Source organism: Coregonus lavaretus, assembly GCF_964263955.1.
Source record: "Coregonus lavaretus genome assembly, chromosome: 9".
In the NCBI taxonomy this organism is placed as follows: Eukaryota; Metazoa; Chordata; class Actinopteri; order Salmoniformes; family Salmonidae; genus Coregonus; species Coregonus lavaretus.
In genome coordinates, this window is record NC_139996.1 from 46,076,921 (window position 1) to 46,096,074 (window position 19,154).

General features: G+C 40.7%; 1 protein-coding gene across 1 annotated transcript in view; it reads left to right on the forward strand.

The window, feature by feature from the left end:
• Window positions 1-19,154, forward strand: part of LOC311134579 (plasma membrane calcium-transporting ATPase 1-like) — a 41,381-nt gene that overhangs the window by 8,125 nt on the left and 14,102 nt on the right. Inside the window, exons 3-7 of the mRNA XM_084168308.1 lie at window positions 6,370-6,809; window positions 11,610-11,807; window positions 12,546-12,803; window positions 13,013-13,138; window positions 16,017-16,253. Coding sequence (XP_084024434.1) covers window positions 6,611-6,809; window positions 11,610-11,807; window positions 12,546-12,803; window positions 13,013-13,138; window positions 16,017-16,253 — 1,018 coding nt within the window. The 5' untranslated portion in view covers window positions 6,370-6,610. The remainder of the gene's footprint in view (window positions 1-6,369; window positions 6,810-11,609; window positions 11,808-12,545; window positions 12,804-13,012; window positions 13,139-16,016; window positions 16,254-19,154) is intronic.

The following is a 19,154-nucleotide window of genomic DNA, read 5'->3' on the forward strand; positions in this document are numbered from 1 at the left end:
GTATGAATTCAAAGGCAGAGAACGCCATAGGCACAGTATAAAGACGGAGATCCTGGGGGGAAGGCCAAACTGATATAAAGGTCCTGACATTAAAGAGCAGAATGTTTCCAGACAAAATATATCTCAGATCAATGCTCTGTATCCTATGAGTATTTTTTATAGAAATATTCATATTTTATATTGTTCACATTATTACCTAGATTCAACACACATTGTCACATGACTTGCTCCCTGAAGTTGTAGGGTGTCGATTAATTTATCTTAATCAGCTTCGGTCCTCGATTTGGCATCATTACACTCGTATTGTCACTAGATCAAGTGGAAGGGGGTCTCATCCCGCAGGACTACATTGCAGACACATGCCAGATCTTACAATGCCTGGATAGGTATTTAACATATCCGTTTACCAAATCTTATGATATAGCAATCTGATGCCTAACTGCACAGTTGATGACATGGCACACAGCAATTGGTTGACGCAATGCAACGCCTGCGCATCTAGATGGGCAGGAACTAAACCATTACTGTATGTTACATGTGACCCTGTAACGTTTGTTGTTGTATTGTGGCCCAATTAATCTAGGCTATTTAGGCTAAAATCTCCTTAAACCATTTGGTTGTATCTCCATGGCTCTAGTTTGTCTTGTAGTGAGATCTACATAATCAAAAAGTTTCACCAAAAACGAACCTTTCACCGGTGGAGGCTGTGAAAGAGTATTTAGTATAGCAATTTATTTAATGAAATAGAAAGCGCTCATCTGTTTGTGCTTGAGGGCAGAATAGACCTCAGAATAGAATCTAAATTGCCAAGAGATGATTGGATTCCATGGCCATTCAGTGTCAAACAAAAGTGAATAAAACAACCTCCCATCTGGTGGTCTGTGATATCTAGGCAGTGTGCCTCCCTTGAGTAGGAAGTTCAGTCTACATGGAAAGAATATAATCCACAACATGTTTTTTTATATTTTTTATTTATTTTTATTTAACATTTATTTAACCAGGTAAGCCAGTTGAGAACAAGTTCTCATTTAAAAATGTTACCTGGCCAAGATAAAGCAAAGCAGTGTGATAAAAACAACAACAACACAGCGTTACATATGGAATAAACAAAAACAAAACGTACATTCAATAACACAATAGAAAATATATATACAGTGTGTGCAAATGTAGTAAGTTATGGAGGTAAGGCAATAAATAGGCCATAGTGCAAAATAATTACAATTTAGTATTAACACTGGAGTGATAGATGTGCAAAAGATGATGTGCAAATAGAGATACTTGGGTGCAAATTAGCAAAATTAATAACAATATGGGGATGAGGTAGTTGGGTGGGCTAATTAAAGATGGGCTGTGTACAGGTGCAGTGATCGGTAAACTGCTCTGACAACTGATGCTTAAAGTTAGTGAGGGAGATAAGAGTCTCCAGCTTCAGAGATTTTTGCAGTTCGTTCCAGTCATTGGCAGCAGAGAACTGGAAGGAATGGCGGCCAAAGGAGGTGTTGGCTTTGGGGATGACCAGTGCGATATACCTGCTGGAGCGCATACTACGGGTGGGTGTTGCTATGGTGACCAATGAGCTAAGATAAGACGGGGATTTGCTTAGCAGTGATTTATAGATGACCTGGAGCCAGTGGGTTTGGCGACGATTATGTAGTGAGGGCCAGCCAACGAGAGCATACAGGTCACAATGGTGCATTCCCTGATTGTGATTCTAAGAAATGCATCCAAATGTTGTGCCTTTAACTGTGCAATTTGACAGATGTCATGCACGACAGGCAAAGTAGAACTGAATGGACAGTGGTAGAGAAACTGGTAATGAAAAATATGGGATGGCATTGTCTTCACTTTTCCACAGTGTCCCCATCACAGTGTTCGTGGCTCTCTCAGGGACAGCAAGCAGTGGCTGTAGAGCGCACCGATGCCACAGATTGTCTAATTAGATTAAGGAAGAAGCTTTCCTGAGATAATCATTGAGCGAGCCTTTTTCCTCTAATGAAGCCTGCGTTGGTTGAGTGTGTGCGCTGAAGGGCAAACCTTAATTTTCAAAGGAAGAATTGCAATTTGGACATAACCCCGAGAAGGGTAACTATCTGAATACCCTAGAGAAGTGCTGGTACATGCTCCTTTGGGGATTATGGGGGTGTTTCTGGAGTTCTGTGAAAGACACTGCCTTCCCTAACCGGACCTGTGGTATTACCGGCATATACCTCCTGTTGCTATGAGGATAGGAAAATGTGGATTTCTAGTAAGTACACTCAATCTTTTGGTCAATGCAGAAACAATCTCTAAAATCAATAGTAAGTGTCAATATTAAATGTTGTACAGAAATGTGTCATGTCTCTTTAATAATGCTCGAGCTGATTCTATCTGCTACCATTGTAAGGTTTCATCCAGGGTCTCTTGTTAGCCGTGCTTGCATGGTGTCATTCCTTGATGGGTTTATACAGTGGCTTGCGAAAGTATTCACCCCCCTTGGCATTTTTCCTATTTTGTTGCCTTACAACCTGTAATTAAAATTGACTTTTTGGCGGTTTATATCATTTGATTTACACAACATGCCTACCACTTTGAAGATGCAAAATATTATTTATTGTGAAACAAACAAGAAATAAGACAAAAAAACAGAACACTTAAGCGTGCATAACTATTCACCCCCCCCCCCAAAGGCAATACTTTGTAGAGCCACCTTTTGCAGCAATTACAGCTGCAAGTCTCTTGGGGTATGTCTCTATAAGTCCCCTGTAGCTCAGTTGGTAGAGCATGGCGCTTGCAACGCCAGGGTTGTGGGTTCGTTTCCCACGGGGGGCCAGTATGAAAATGTATGCACTCACTAACTGTAAGTCGCTCTGGATAAGAGTGTCTGCTAAACAACCAAAATGTAAATGTAAAAGCTTGGCACATCTAGCCACTGGGATTTCTGCCCATTCTTCAAGGCAAAACATCTCCAGCTCCTTCAAGTTGGATGGGTTCTGCTGGTGTACAGCAATCTTTAAGTTTAACATTTAAATGTTTCCCCTTAAACCACTCGAGTGTTGCTTTAGCAGTATGCTTAGGGTCATTGTCCTGCTGGAAGGTGAACCTCCGTCCCAGTCTCAAATCTCTGGAAGACTGAAACAGGTTTCCCTCAAGAATTTCCCTGTATTTAGCACCATCCATCAATCCTTCAATTCTGACCAGTTTCCCAGTCCCTGCCGATGGAAAAACATCCCCACAGCATGATGCTGCCACCACCATGCTTCACTGTGGGGATGGTGTTCTCAGGGTGATGAAAGGTGTTGGGTTTGTGCCAGACATAGTGTTTTCCTTGATGGCCAAAAAGCTCAATTTTAGTCTCATCTGACCAGATTACCTTCTTCCATATGTTTGAGGAGTCTCCCACATGCCTTTTGGCGAACACCAAATGTGTTTGCTTATTTTTTTCTTTAAGCAATGGCTTTTTTCTGGCCACTCTTCCGTAAAGCCCAGCTCTGTGGAGTGTACGGCTTAAAGTGGTCCTATGGACAGATACTCCAATCTCCGCTGTGGAGCTTTGCAGCCCGTTCAGGGTTATCTTTTTTATAACCCAACCCTTATCTGTACTTCTCCACAACTTTGTCCCTGACCTGTTTGGAGAGCTCCTTGGTCTTCATGGTGCCGCTTGCTTGGTGGTGCCCCTTGCTTAGTGGTGTTGCAGACTCTGGGGCCTTTCAGAACAGGTGTATATATGCTGAGATCATGTGACAGATCATGTGACACTTAGATTGCACACATGTGTACTTCATTTAACTAATTATGTGACTTCTGAAGGTAATTGGTTGCACCAGATTTTATTTAGGGACTTCATAGCAAAGGGCGTGAATACATATGCACGCACCACTTTTCGGTTATTTATTTTTTAGTATTTTTTTATTTATTTCACTTCACCAATTTGGACTAATTTGTGTATGTCCATTACATGAAATCCAAACAAAAATCCATTTAAATTACAGGTTGTAATGCAACAAAATCGGAAAAACGCCAAGGGGGATGAATACTTTTTCAAGGCACTGTAATGTCTGGTGTTTGAGTTGGGGCCTGCTAATCTTGTCTCCCTCCATCACAGACACTGTCTGATCAGCCCTAATTACAAGACTTTCTCGACCACTGAATCGACTCCAAGGATCGATGTCTTCAGGCTTCACAGTTTTCACTGCAAGGCACAGCCATCGTGCTGGCAATTAGTTGCACCCTGTGTGTTATTATTAGCTGTACTAGGCTTAGATGTGTCAGTAAGGATGAGCAGATAGGACCTCAACATCTTTTAGGTCCTTTTTCCAGAGTTTCTCTACAAATTTCAAGGGATTTTTCAAGTCAGGTACACTTTGCCCAAAGCTGATCATTTCAGGGCCAACTTATCAGTTTTATGTAACTGAACTAATTTGTGCCTTTCATGTCTTAAATGGACTTGGCATATATTCCCTTCGCAGGGCCTCGTGTTTAAAGCCGGCTGTCACTTTGTGTACAGGCCAGTGGGTGTGAGTGTCAGACATGATCGCCCCTAACAGAACTCTCAATTCAAGTTGATTGAGTCAAAAATGATTGATTGACTGAGATGGGATGTCTAGAGCTATAACAGAGACAACAAAAATGTCCTCATCATTTCAGGAGAAGGGGAATGATTTGATTGTATTGCAGTTTACAGCATTGGCCTGGACTAAAAATATATATTTGGGTAACAGTCTGAAAACAATGGTCATGTCTTTGTAGAATTCTGGGTGAATTCTTCCTCAAATAGCTTTTCTATACAGAGGCTGTGCAGAAGCTTGGCATAAACATTGCTAAACATCTCCATATCCTTTAAAATATGTGTGTTTCATTAGGCAGATTCCATCTTTTGCTGATAGGTCCCGTGTGGCTCAGTTGGTACACTCTAAAAAGAAAAGGTTCTTGTAGTATCCTTTAGGGGTGCTTCAAATTGAAACTGTGGGGGAACCCCTATAAGTTATTCGAAGAACCCTTTAAAAGGGTTCTTAAAAGAACCCCTTTTAATGGATCCTCAAATAAACTTTTGAATAACCTTTTGGGGTACATTTTTGAACTACCCCCCCCTATTATTATTATTATTATTAGTATTAATAATACGCATCAAATAACACAATATTTTAGTTCTCAGTGTTTATTAAGATTTTAGTGGCAAAAAAAAATCAAAATATGAGGTAAATTCCCAGCAGAGCCCCAAGTCCAATGGGTTTATCCTCTGGCATGTTGATGTAAATGGGTTGATGTTCTCCATAGCCAGAATGATTTTGCAGTGCATGGTGATTGAGCAGGTTTCCTGTTATATTCATCAGAGGTGTAGGGGGAAAAAATTGTAGTTATACAGATGATTAACAGAACATGCACACAACAGAATTCATACCTTGGTCTTTGTGGTGAATGTGAATGAAAAAACCTGTTTTGATAATGGTTTTCATACGCATACCTTGTCCATAATGTTGAGGCCTATGGGATATTCATTGAAGAGGTAAGGGAGGAAGATGGTAAATGTGATCTGCATAACATACCAATACAAATTGACATACCTTTGTATGCCTCCTCGTCTGTGTACCTACAGACACAAAAGTGAGCAGTTCAGTCATCTGCAGGCAATAGAGCTAGCCTTCAACATATTCTTATAGCCTCCACATTCTTACCTCTTTGTTGATTGATTGTCCATTATCTGTTTTAGAAAGATTTGAACAAATATGAAAAGATAGATGGTATCATCATAAAACAATATAAATGTAGATCATACAAGGGACAAACCTTAAATTGAGGAGATCTTTACATTTAAAGTTTAGTGCCTGCACCTGCTGTTCTTTCAAATCTAAACATTTCAGTTGGGCAGTTAGGTTCCTGCAAGAACCCCCACCAACTAAGGAGGTTCCTCGAGGAACCCCACCTCCTATGGGGTTCTTGGAAGAACCTTTTGGGGGCCATTTTCAGTGCCAAGAACCCTAAGGTTCTTCAAAGAACTTTGAGGATCTTAGAAGAACCCTTGTTGAACCCCTAATTTTTGTGTAGGGCATGGCACTTACAATGCCAGGGTTGTAGGTTTGATTCCCACGGGGGACCAGTACGAACAAATATGAAGATGTAAGTCGCTCTGGATAAAAGTGTCTGCTAAATGACTGAAATGTAAATGTAATGTAAAATGTTTGGTACAAATGTATTGATTAGTAATAGGCAATTATATCAACAGGAGTATCAGTGTACCTAAATGATTTGGGGTTCAAAGTAATTATTTATTGGTGTGGCATTACTGGATAGCATTTCGGCCATATGCGGGATCAAGTTCCTTATGTCAACATGAATGACTTTAGAGGTAAAAAAGGAAAAACCTTTACGCAATGTTTTTTTTTGTCTTTTCAGATGAAGCCTTGTGAGGACTTAAGCCAACATCAACAGCCAAGATGAGAGAGTGGGCTTACAGGAATCAAATGAAAATGGCTTTCTACGTGTCCAAGTCATGCTCTATGGAGTCAAGCAACGTACACCCCTGAGAAATAACAGCAGTTTATGGGAAATACCGGATTTTGCCTCTGAGGATTTTACTTGCCTTTTTGGGAAAGCCTCTCTCCACCACCCTTGAGTTGTGCGCTGTAGAGGAGACATGGCCAGCAACTCGTTCCGTGGGTCAAAGCGTGGTCGACATGCACAGGCCAATCATGATGTTGGAGATTTCAACTGCTCGCTCAAGGAGCTGCGGTCCCTCATGGAACTCAGGGGACCTGAGGGAATAGCTAGAATCCAGGAATGTTACGGAGATGTCGAAGGACTCTGTACCAGACTAAGAACATCACCTATTTATGGTAAATATGCTGCTGAGCATCTTGCTTTGTGTTTTTTGTTTTGTTTTGTATGTCTGGTGCCTGACACACTAATTCTGCTATTACTCATCGGGGCTAGGCTTAACTACAATCAGCCTTTTGGGGGCCATAAGCCTTTTGGGGGCCCTAAGCAAGATTTGGTTGGGTCCCCCTTTCCTGCAATTCTACACATTTTGCCTTGACTTATGCCATGTTCATACGATATCTGGACGACTAACAATATCAATGTGGGCCCCCTGGAGATCGGGGGCCCCCTGGAGGTCAGGGCCCCTGGGCATGTGCCCTTCATTCAGCCATGAAGGTTTTGATAGATGGCTAGACTAACTTACCTAGCAATCTTATAAAATGTTAGCTGACATGCGCTAATTGAGTGACTGTCAGTAAATGACATAAGAGAAAAACTGCTGATACACTACCAAATTTCGAAATTGCACGTTGTGTATTCTACTATGCTATCTCTCAACAGTAAGTCGAGACCCCGACTGAGTTCCTGGAATATATATATATTATTTTTTTTATAGAACAATTCTATATAGCATCTACAACTGCAATGCAGAATGATTCTAGATACTGGAGTTGTCATGAGTTGCTCCTCCTACACCAATCTCAAGACATGCATGCTTTTTAGTACAAAGGCTTGAGTTTATTGAGGGGAACTGGTGTGGGCTACGGTTTGGGCTTTGAGTGGAAGGCACTGCAGGGCCCGGCTGTCACTTTTCTATACATGGGGATAACTCACACCTTTCACACAGCACCAATGACAGCTGTGAGTTTTTCTGAGGAAGTCTCTAAGAGATTTCTCCACCTGGATTGTGCTCATTTGCCCATTTTTTCTTTTCAAAAATCTTCAAGCTCTTTCAATTTTTTACATTATTTGTATTATTTTTACATTTTTAGCAGACACTCTTATCCAGAGCGACTTACAGTTAGTGAGTGCATACATTTTTTCATACTGGCCCCTCGTGGGAAACGAACCCACAACCCTGACGTTGCAAGCGCCATGCTCTACCAACTGAGCTACACAGGGCCAAATTGGTTGTTGATCATTGTTAGACAAATATTTACAGGTCTTGCCATAGATTTTCTAGTAATTTTAAGTCAAAACTGTAACTTGGCCACTCAGGAACATTCACTGTCTTCTTGGTAAGAAACTCCAGTGTAGATTTGGCCTTGCGTTTTAGGTTAATGTCCTGCTGAAAGGTTAATTAATCTCCCAGTGTCTTGTGGAAAGCAGACTGAACCAGGTTCTGCTCTAGAATGTTGCCTGTGCTTAGCTGCATTCCATTTCGTTTTTATCCTGAAAAACTTTCCAGCCCTTAACGATTACAAGCATACCCATAACATGATGCAGCCACCACTTGAAAATATGGAGAGTGGTATTCAGTAATGTGTTGTATTTGATTTGCCCCAAACACAACACTTTGTATTGAGGAAAAAAAGTTAATTGCTTTGCAAATTTTTTTGCAGTATTACTTTAGTGCCTTGTTGCAAATAGTGTGCATGTTTTGGAATATGTTTTATTCTTTACAAGCTTCCTTCTTTTCAACCTGTCAATTAAGTTAGTATTGTGGCGCAACTACAATGTTGTTGATCAATCATCAGTTTTCTCCTACCACAGCCATTAAACTCTGTACATTTTTTAAAGTCACCATTGGCCTCATGGTGAAATCCCTGAGCGGTTTCCTTCCTCTCCGGCAACTGAGTTAGGAAGGACGCCTGTATCTTTGTAGTGACTGGGTGTATTGATACACCATCCAAAGTGTAATTAATAACGTCACCATGATCAAAGGGATATTCAATGTCTGCTTTTTTTGTTTTTACCCACCTACCAATAGGTGCCCTTCTTTGTGAGGCATTGAAAACCTCCCTGGTCTTTGAGGTTAAATCTCTGTTTGAAATTCACTGCTCGACTGAGGGACCTTACAGATAATTGTATATGTGAGGTACAGAGATGAAGTTGTCATTCAAAAATCATGTTAAACACTATTATTGCACATAGAGTGAGTCCATGCAACTTATTATGTGACTTATTTAGCAAAGTTTTACTCCTGAACTTATTTAGGCTTGCCATAACAAAGGGGTTGAATACTTATTGACTCAAGACATTTCAGCTTTTCATTTTTAGTTAATTGGTAAACATTTAGAAAAACATAATTCCACTTTGACATTATGGGGTATTGTGTGTAGGCCAGTGATCAAAAATCTCAAATTCATCCATTTTAAATTCAGGTTGTAACACAACAAAATGTGGGAACAGTCAAGGGGTGTGAATACTTTCTAAAGGTGCTGTACATACTATTAATACATTCATTTGTAAACATTTATAAGCATTAAAAATCATTTTTTATAATTCATAAATATGCATTGATACACATTTACTAGCAATTATAATGGCTTATTCATGTATGTTTTTGCCAGTTGTAGGCCGTTGGGAAAGAAGATTGATGCAGGAACAGAAACCAGCTTCACTCTGGCCAAGCAGTTTTATAAATCCATATGTGGATTGAATGATGTGGTGTTAGATATTGTTTGGCTGACATGTTGGCAATTAACCTTTTTCCATTTTGACACTGCTATGCATTGGTGATGCCCTATTCTGCTCCAATTTACACCTGCATTTGTTGGTCGAGCACACAGCGTACACAGGCCAAATTGTGACAAACCTTTGAGTACTGCTTCTCTATTGTCCTTCTGCATAATTACTTTGGTGACCTTTGGTGAACTCTTAGGGAATGGGATTTTGAATGGGATTCTCAGATTACAAAAAAATTGTCCAATCCTGCCGCATACATGATTCCTAATTTAAGATTGAATAAGAAAATGAGTACAGTTACAAATCCATGTGACACAAACACATCAATTTTGCACTATAAAATGCAAATGGCAGGTGCGACTATAAAGGCACCTGCATACTAAGTTTGGTTTGCTCCTAGCAGAACTCGGCTAGGCGAAGTGAACGTCTGTGCCTCGCATTCTCCCTTAAGTCCTTCGCTTGAAAAACGAGAAAAAAGCAGCAATATTACTATTTGTCCCTCTTGAGACGCCATAGCAACAAGTACACCTCCTCAAAATAGTCAGAATGAATCTAAGATAAGTCAAGAAATCTGTAATTCAGTGATAGGGTGAAGAATAACCGCAGGTGCTTTCTCCTGAGTTGGAATCTAACCTTAGAGGTTCAGAAGAAGCAGCATTGCTTAGAGGGATTTAGAGGGAATTAGCATACTAACCCAACTCAGGTTAGAGAAGGCCTATGCTGCGCTACATGGAGTCACAATAGCAGCCATTTGACCCCTACTGCGATGATAACAATGGAGTCATCAGCTCTCCAGGGGGAACGCAAGATATGTCTCATGATATTAGTTCAAAGTGCAGCACTCTTACTTGACGATTACAATTAAAGTTCAGTCTAATTTAATTACATGTGCTAGTTTCCTGGAGCATAAACAAAAATAAAAATAAAATTTCAAACCTCAGATTTTTTATTGTTTTGTGCAGACCTTTTTTGTGCGGATCACATGATCAACTGTAGAACATCTCTCCTCACTAGTTTAACTTTCCAAGTTTGTTATTCTTCATTCCTTGGTTGATGTTTTGTGCCCACAAACAGCAATGCTTATCATTTTGAACTGCTACATTTTACATGACATGATTTAAAAACTCCAGATGTTCGCCACAACAGAAAGCAACGTCTCTGTTTCACACACCACATTGGCGGCTCTGACCATTACTTTTTAGGTACATTAAATAGATACATACTCAGGGCAGAGTTGTAACTTCAATGTTAATGTGTAACTCACATTAGCACAAGGCTTTCTTCTCACGCCTCTTTTATTTGTTATTATCATAGAGCCACTAGCCACCTCAATTAGATCTAATGAGAATATAAGAGGAATAAAACGAGTTTGTTGTGTGATGTCTTTTGCCGGGTTGCCTGTCCATATAGCTCAGAGATTCATTTGGTTTGCTTTCTGAATCAGAGGTGCAGAGGAAGAATCACCTAATGAAAATGTAGGTCTTTATGATTTAAAACTTTGTCAATGATTAAATGTAAAGAGAAGTACACTGTCACGCTGAGGAATTCATCAATGAAATCCTTTCAGCGAGAATACATGTCCATCAAAAAGGTTTTGGTGTGGTTTGGTGTGAGGTTCTGTCCGCAAAATGACAAAATCTTACCAAAGATATTGGAATATTGCAGCTCGCAAGTGCATCATTAAACATTATCCCATACTGACTATTGGGATCTGCATAGTTTCTGCATAGTATTGCCGTCATCTCATGGACAACGTAAAAAAAAGTTTTGAGATCCATCTTACTGAAACTACAGTATTTTGAGTGGTCTTTTTGCACATGCCAGTGCTGTTGAGTATGTTGTTTTTAGGGCAGATGAGGGCTTGTGCGTTTGAATGTCATTGATTCCCTGCTGTTGACATCGAATGCTGGTTCTGAAGACCCTTGTGGTAACACTGCATGGGCTGTATTCATGGCCATCTTTGTCAGGTTTAGTCATGAACACAGCCCATACAGAGCCACCTTAAAGGTCTAAAGCTTCAGGTTAGAACGCCTCCAAAAACAAACAAAGCTTACCATTCTTGACAGGTTCTGTTTCTGCTGTTCAGTCTGTGAACATATAAAAAAATATAAACAAAGGTCTGCACTACATTTCTCTAAAAATGGAGGTCAGCCAGGGGAGAGTAATACATGTATTTCCTACTGTATGAATTCTAAACAATACAAATGCCTTACAGCTGTTCATTATTCCTTTCCCTTTTTTGTCTCTAGGGTTAGGAGGCCATGCTGACGACATTGCCAGAAGGAAAGAGGAGTTTGGACAGAACGTTATACCTCCAAAAAAGCCAAAAACATTTATTCAATTAGTGTGGGAAGCATTGCAAGATGTGACACTAATCATCCTAGAAGTGGCAGCCATCATTTCATTAGGCCTTTCTTTTTATAGACCTCCAGATGCCGAAAGAGAAAGTAAGTATCTCCTTTTATTTGAAATGGAATGTATTCTAATTGATTCATCACCAGATAATGAATATTCACAAAATCAAATACCAAATTATCAGATTGTTGCTACTTTGCACCTGTAAACTTCATGCATGCAGTCATACAGTTTCCACGTGTCTGGTTTGTGCACTTTCTGGTAATTGTTTATTGGACAGATACTTGGGAATTCATTGCAGGCCAAAACAATTAGCCTAGATCTAATTTCAGACGTTTTGCTGTGTCTTCCCGGGGATGGTCACAATGTTTTGTTTGAACTCAAGTCTCTGACTTTATTGGCACAAAGAGATATAATTTGGTACAAAGTGTGAGTATCCTGCCCATTGACTAATCATAAAGGGATTTACTCTGATACTCTTGATACACTTCAATCAATCCATAATCCCATTCCACAAAGGACTGTTCAGTGGCAGTAGTGGGTAGCCAGTGTACTTCCTGTGATCAAGACAATGGTACTTCCTGTCTTATAATCATTGTAGGTTACTTTTGTAGGCTACCTTCTGTGGGACTCACTGTAGCTGTCCCTTTGGGTAATCACTAGATGGCCATGCTACCAACGACAACATTGGCAATGTCGTCAGAATGAATGAGCTATTTGTCCTCAATTTAGGGTTAGGCCTAGACTTAAAAGCACAATTCTGGAGGGATTGCATTGTACTTCTGTTCTTTGTAGCATGTCCAGATAGTGACAACTGTCCCTCCTTTCAGATTGTGGAAAGGCAGCGGGAGGGGTGGAGGATGAGGGGGAGGCAGACGCAGGCTGGATTGAAGGTGCAGCCATCCTCCTGTCCGTTGTCTGTGTGGTCCTGGTTACAGCATTCAATGACTGGAGCAAAGAGAAGCAGTTCCGCGGGCTACAGAGCCGCATCGAACAGGAGCAGAAGTTTACAGTGGTCCGCGGAGGCCAAGTCATCCAAATCCACGTGGCTGAGATTGTAGTCGGCGACGTTGCACAAGTGAAATACGGTATGGTCCTGAAGGAAAAGTGACCTGTGTGTCCGTGCGAGCTTACAAATGTGTATGTGCCCTAAAACCAAAGAGCATCTTCAGTCCTACTTTTGATATAACGTTCCTTACCCTTCTTTTTCCACTACTCTGTCTGAATCTGGGTTAAATGCGCTAACTCACCCAGCTGAACTGTCTGATGTTCATATATAGTATGTACGTTTTTCCAGGTGACCTTCTTCCTGCTGATGGTGTGTTGATCCAGGGAAATGATTTGAAAATCGATGAAAGCTCTCTCACCGGTGAATCTGATCATGTCAAGAAGACGCTGGACAACGATCCAATGCTGCTGTCAGGTAATGATGATGAGCCTTCCTCTCTTCATATAATATGGCTGATGTCTAGATGCAGATCCAATTTGGATCAAGCTGGGCATCGCCCAGAGGCATCGCTTCGTTTGTTATTTCCACTATGAATTAAGTTGGTGGCAATGGTTGAAAAAGTACCCAATTGTCATACATGAATAAAAGTAAAGATACCTTAATTGAAAATGACTCAAGTAAAAGTGAAAGTCACCCAGTAAAATATTACTTCAGTAAAAGTTTTTGGTTTTAAATATGCTTAAGTATCAAAAGTAAATGTAATTGCTCAAATATACTTAAGTATCAAAGTAAAAGTATAAGTTATTTAAAATTCATTACAGTGGGGGAAAAAAGTATTTAGTCAGCCACCATTTGTGCAAGTTCTCCCACTTAAAAAGATGAGAGAGGCCTGTAATTTTCATCATAGGTACATGTCAACTATGACAGACAAAATGAGGGAAAAAAATCCAGAAAATCACATTGTAGGATTTTTTATGAATTTATTTGCAAATTATGGTGGAAAATAAGTATTTGGTCAATAACAAAAGTTTCTCAATACTTTGTTATATACCCTTTGTTGGCAATGACACAGGTCAAACGTTTTCTGTAAGGCTTCACAAGGTTTTCACACACTGTTGCTGGTATTTTGGCCCATTCCTCCATGCAGATCTCCTCTAGAGCAGTGATGTTTTGGGGCTGTCGCTGGGCAACACGGACTTTCAACTCCCTGCAAAGATTTTCTTTGGGGTTGAGATCTGGAGACTGGCTAGGCCACTCCAGGACCTTGAAATGCTTCTTACGAAGCCACTCCTTCGTTGCCCGGGTGGTGTGTTTGGGATCATTGTCATGCTGAAAGACCCAGCCACGTTTCATCTTCAATGCCCTTGGTGATGGGAGGTTTTCACTCAAAATCTCACGATACATGGCCACATTCATTCTTTCCATTACACGGATCAGTCGTCCTGGTCCCTTTGCAGAAAAACAGCCCCAAAGCATGATGTTTCCACCCCCATGCTTCACAGTAGGTATGGTGTTCGTTGGATGCAACTCAGCATTCTTTGTCCTCCAAACACGACGAGTTGAGTTTTTACCAAAAAGTTCTATTTTGGTTTCATCTGACCATATTACATTCTCCCAATCCTCTTCTGGATCATCCAAATTCACTCTAGCAAACTTCAGACGGGCCTGGACATGTACTGGCTTAAGCAGGGGGACACGTCTGGCACTGCAGGATTAGAGTTCCTGGCGGCGTAGTGTGTTACTGATGGTAGGCTTTGTTACTTTGGTCCCAGCTCTCTGCAGGTCATTCACTAGGTCCCCCGTGTGGTTCTGGGATTTTTGCTCACCGTTCTTGTGATCATTTTGACCCCACGCGGTGAGATCTTGCGTGGAGCCCCAGATCGAGGGAGATTATCAGTGGTCTTGTATGTCTTCCATTTCCTAATAATTGCTCCCACAGTTGATTTCTTCAAACCAAGCTGCTTACCTATTGCAGATTCAATCTTCCCAGCCTGGTGCAGGTCTACAATTTTGTTTCTGGTGTCCTTTGACAGCTCTTTGGTCTTGGCCATAGTGGAGTTTGGAGTGTGACTGTTTGAGGTTGTGGACAGGTGTCTTTTATACTGATAACAAGTTCAAACAGGTGCCATTAATACAGGTAACGAGTGGAGGACAGAGGAGCCTCTTAAAGAAGAAGTTACAGGTCTGTGAGAGCCAGAAATCTTGCTTGTTTGTAGGTGACCAAATACTTATTTTCCACCATAATTTGCAAATACATTAATTAAAAATCCTACAATGTGATTTTCTGGATTTTTTTTCCTCAATTTGTCTGTCATAGTTGACGTGTACCTATGATGAAAATTACAGGCCTCTCTCATCTTTTTAAGTGGGAGAACTTGCACAATTGGTGGCTGACTAAATACCTTTTTTCCCCACTGTATATTAAGCAAACCAGACTGTACAATTTTCTTGTTTTTTAAATTACAGATAGCCTGGGGCACTCTCCAAAACTCAGACATAATTTACAAACAAAGCATTCGTGTTTAGTGAGTCCACCAGATCAGAGGCAATATGGATGACCATGGATGTTCTCTTGATAAGTGCGTGAATTGGAAAATGTTCCTGTCCTGCTAAGCATTCAAAATGTAATGAGTACTTTTGGGTGTCAGGGAAAATGTATGGAGTAAAGAGTATATTGTTTTCTTTAGGAATGTAGTGAAGTAAAAGTAAAAGTAAATAGTAAAGTACAGATACCCCCAAAAACTGCTTAAGTAGTACTTTAAGTATTTTTACTTAAGTACTTTACACCACTGGGTGGTGGAATCCTCCCTTTGCTTTTTCATTGTTGTTTTTCGTTTGTTGTTTAGCCTGGCATCTTATTACTGTCAATCAATCTTCATAAGAGCTCTTAGGAATCAACAGCTACTTGAAACAGCATGATCTTGCTATTCCTGCATATTTACTGTTAGGCCATACACATGTAATTAAATATTTAACGGATGCCCCTCTTCATCGTTCTCAAAAATAAATACAATTGTATTTTCCAACCCGTGTAGCTCAGTTGGTAGAGCATGGCGCTTGCAATGATAGGGTTGTGGGTTTGATTCCCACGGGGGGGCCAGTATGAAAATGTATGCACTCACTAACTGTAAGTCGCTCTGGATAAGAGCGTCTGCTAAATGACTAAAATGTAAAATGTATTCACTTGCTCACCTCACAAAAATGAAATCCGTTAAACATTTAAATACATTTGTTTGGCCTTACTTGTAAAAGAAAGAAACATATTTTACTATCCCATTTTAGTTGGAGATATTCTATTTCTCAGGTTCCTGTTACCATGTCTCACTGACTGTCCATGTTTGTCATTTGTCAGGTACCCACGTCATGGAGGGTTCTGGGAAGATATTGATCACAGCAGTAGGTGTCAACTCCCAGACCGGCATCATTTTCACCCTGCTCGGAGCTGGCGAAGACGAAGATGACAATGAGGATGAAAAAGCAGAGAAGGAAAGGAAAAAGAGGGAAAAGGAGGAGAAGAAGAAAGAGAAAGAGAGGAAAAGCAAAGAGAAGAAAGAAAATAAGGCCAAGAAGGACAAACTGGACAAGAAAAGTATGTGGAACTGGATTCTACTGTTAACATACTCTGTTACACAAAATGTGTCAAACTAACCTCATCTCTATTGTATTCATTGTTAAATATAGGCCTACTTGCTTTTGGTTGAGACTCACCATCATAGGAGTAAACATAGAATATAATTGTTTTGAAAAACCCTGTCCAACAATATAAGTGTTATGAGATATTCCATTATGCTATCATATACAGTTGAAGTCAGAAGTTTACATACACCTTAGCCAAATACATATCAACTCAGTTTTTCACAATTCCTGACATTTAATCCTAGTAAAAATTCCCTGTTTTAGGTCAGTTTGGATCACCACTTTATTTTAAGAATGTGAAATGTCAGAATAATAGTAGAGAGAATTATTTATTTAAGCTTTTATTTCTTTCATCACATTCCTAGTGGGTCAGAAGTTTACATACACTCAATTAGTATTTGGTAGCATTGCCTTTAAATTGTTTAACTTGGGTCAAACGTTTCGGGTAGCCTTCCACAAGCTTCCCACAATAAGTTGGGTGAATTTTGGCCCATTCTTCCTGACAGAGCTGGTGTAACTGAGTCAGGTTCGTGGGCCTCCTTGCTCGCACACGCTTTTTCAGTTCTGCCCACACATTTTCTATAGGATTGAGGTCAGGACTTTGTAATGGCCACTCCAATACCTTGACTTTGTTGTCCTTAAGCCATTTTGCCACAACTTTGGAAGTATGCTTGGGGTCATTGTCCATTTGGAAGACCCATTTGCGACCAAGCTTTAACTTCCTGACTGATGTCTTGAGATTTTGCTTCAATATATCCACATAATTTTCCTTCCTCATGATGCCATCTATTTTGTGAAGTGCACCAGTCCCTCCTGCAGCAAAGCACCCCCACAGCATGATGCTGCCACCCCCATGCTTCACGGTTGGGATGGTGTTCTTTGGCTTGCAAGCTTCCCCCCTTTTTCCTCCAAACACAACAATGGTCATTATGGCCAAACAGTTATATTTTTGTTTCATCAGACTAGAGGACATTTCTCCAAAAAGTACGATCTTTGTCCCCATGTGCAGTTGCAAACCGTAGTCTGGCTTTTTTATGGCGGTTTTGGAGCAGTGGCTTCTTCCTTGCTGAGCGGCCTTTCAGGTTATGTCGATATAGGACTTGTTTTACTGTGGATATAGACACTTTTGTACCTGTTTCCTCCAGCATCTTCACAAGGTCCTTTGCTGTTGTTCTGGGATTGATTTGCACTTCCCGCACCAAAGTACGTTCATCTCTAGGAGACAGAACGCGTCTCCTTCCTGAGTGGTATGATGGCTGCGTGGTCCCATGATGTTTATACTTGCGTACTATTGTTTGTACAGATGAACGTGGTACCTTCAGGCATTTGGAAATTGCTCCCAAGGATGAACCAGACTTGTGGATGTCTACAATTGTTTTTCTGAGGTCTTGGCTGATTTCTTTTGATTTTCCCATGATGTCAAGCAAAGAGGCACTGAGTTTGAAGGGAGGCCTTGAAATACATCCACAGGTACACCTCCATTTGACTCAAATGATGTCAATTAGCCTATCAGAAGCTTCTAAAGCCATGACATCATTTTCTGGAATTTTCCAAGCTATTTAAAGGCACAGTCAACTTAGTGTATGTAAACTTCTGACCCACTGGAATTGTGATACAGTGAATTATAAGTGAAATAATCTGTCTGTAAACAATTGTTGGAAAAATTACTTGTGTCATGCACAAAGTAGATGTCCTAACCGACTTGCCAAAACCATAGTTTGTTAACAAGAAATTTGTGGAGTGGTTGAAAAACAAGTTTTAATGACTCCAACCTAAGTGTATGTAAACTTCCGACTTCAACTGTAAGGCCTTCAGATGCTATTAAGCTACATTTTGCCAGTGGCATGACATAAAGCTATTTGCCCCCATGGAAGGTGTCAGACAAGGTTATTAAAATAAAATAGAATGTTATTTGTCACATGCTTTCATAAACAACAGGTGTAGACTAACAGTGAAATGCTTCCTTACGGGTCATTTTCCAACAATGCAGAGTTAAAGATAAAGATACAAAATACACAGTGAATAACGAATAACAATAACGAGTAAAAAATAACATGGTTATATACAGGGAGTAGAAAATAACATGGCTATATATAGGGAGTAGAAACAAGGAGTACAGGAAGGGACTAAGCACACACCCCTGGGGGGCCCCGTGTTCATGGTCAGCATGGCGGATGTGTTGTTGCCTATCCCCACCACCTGGGGGCGGCCCATCAGCAAGTCCAGGAGGTGTTCAGTCCCAGGGTCCTGAGTTTGGTGATGAGCTTGTAGGGGACTATGGTGGTGAATGCTGAGCTGTAGTCAATGAACAGCATTCTTACATTGTTATTCCTTTTGTCCAGGTGGGCGAGGGCAGTGTGGAGGGCAATAGAGATTGCGTCGTCTGTGGATCTGATGGGGCGGTATGCAATTAGGAGTGGGTACAGGGTGTCTGGGATGATGGTGTTGATGTGAGCCATGCCAGCCTTTCAAAGCATTTCATGGCTATTGATGTGAGTGCTAGTCATTTAGGCAGGTTACCTTGCCGTTCTTAGGCACGGGGACTATAGTGGTCTGCTTGAAACAAGTTGTTATTACACACCGAGTCAGGGATACGTTGAACATTTCAGTGAAGACACTTGTTAGCTGGTCAGCACATGTTCTGAGTACGCGTCCTGGTTTTCCGTCGGCGAATGTTAACCTGTTTAAAGGTCTTACATCGGCTACGGAGGAGTGTTGCTTGGTTCAGTGTTGCTTGCCTTGAAGCAAGCATAGAAGGCATTTAGCTCGTCTGGTAGGTTAGCATCGGTGGGCAACTCGTGGCTGGGTTTCCCTTTGTAATCTGGAATAGTTTGCAAGCCCTGCCACATTAGCT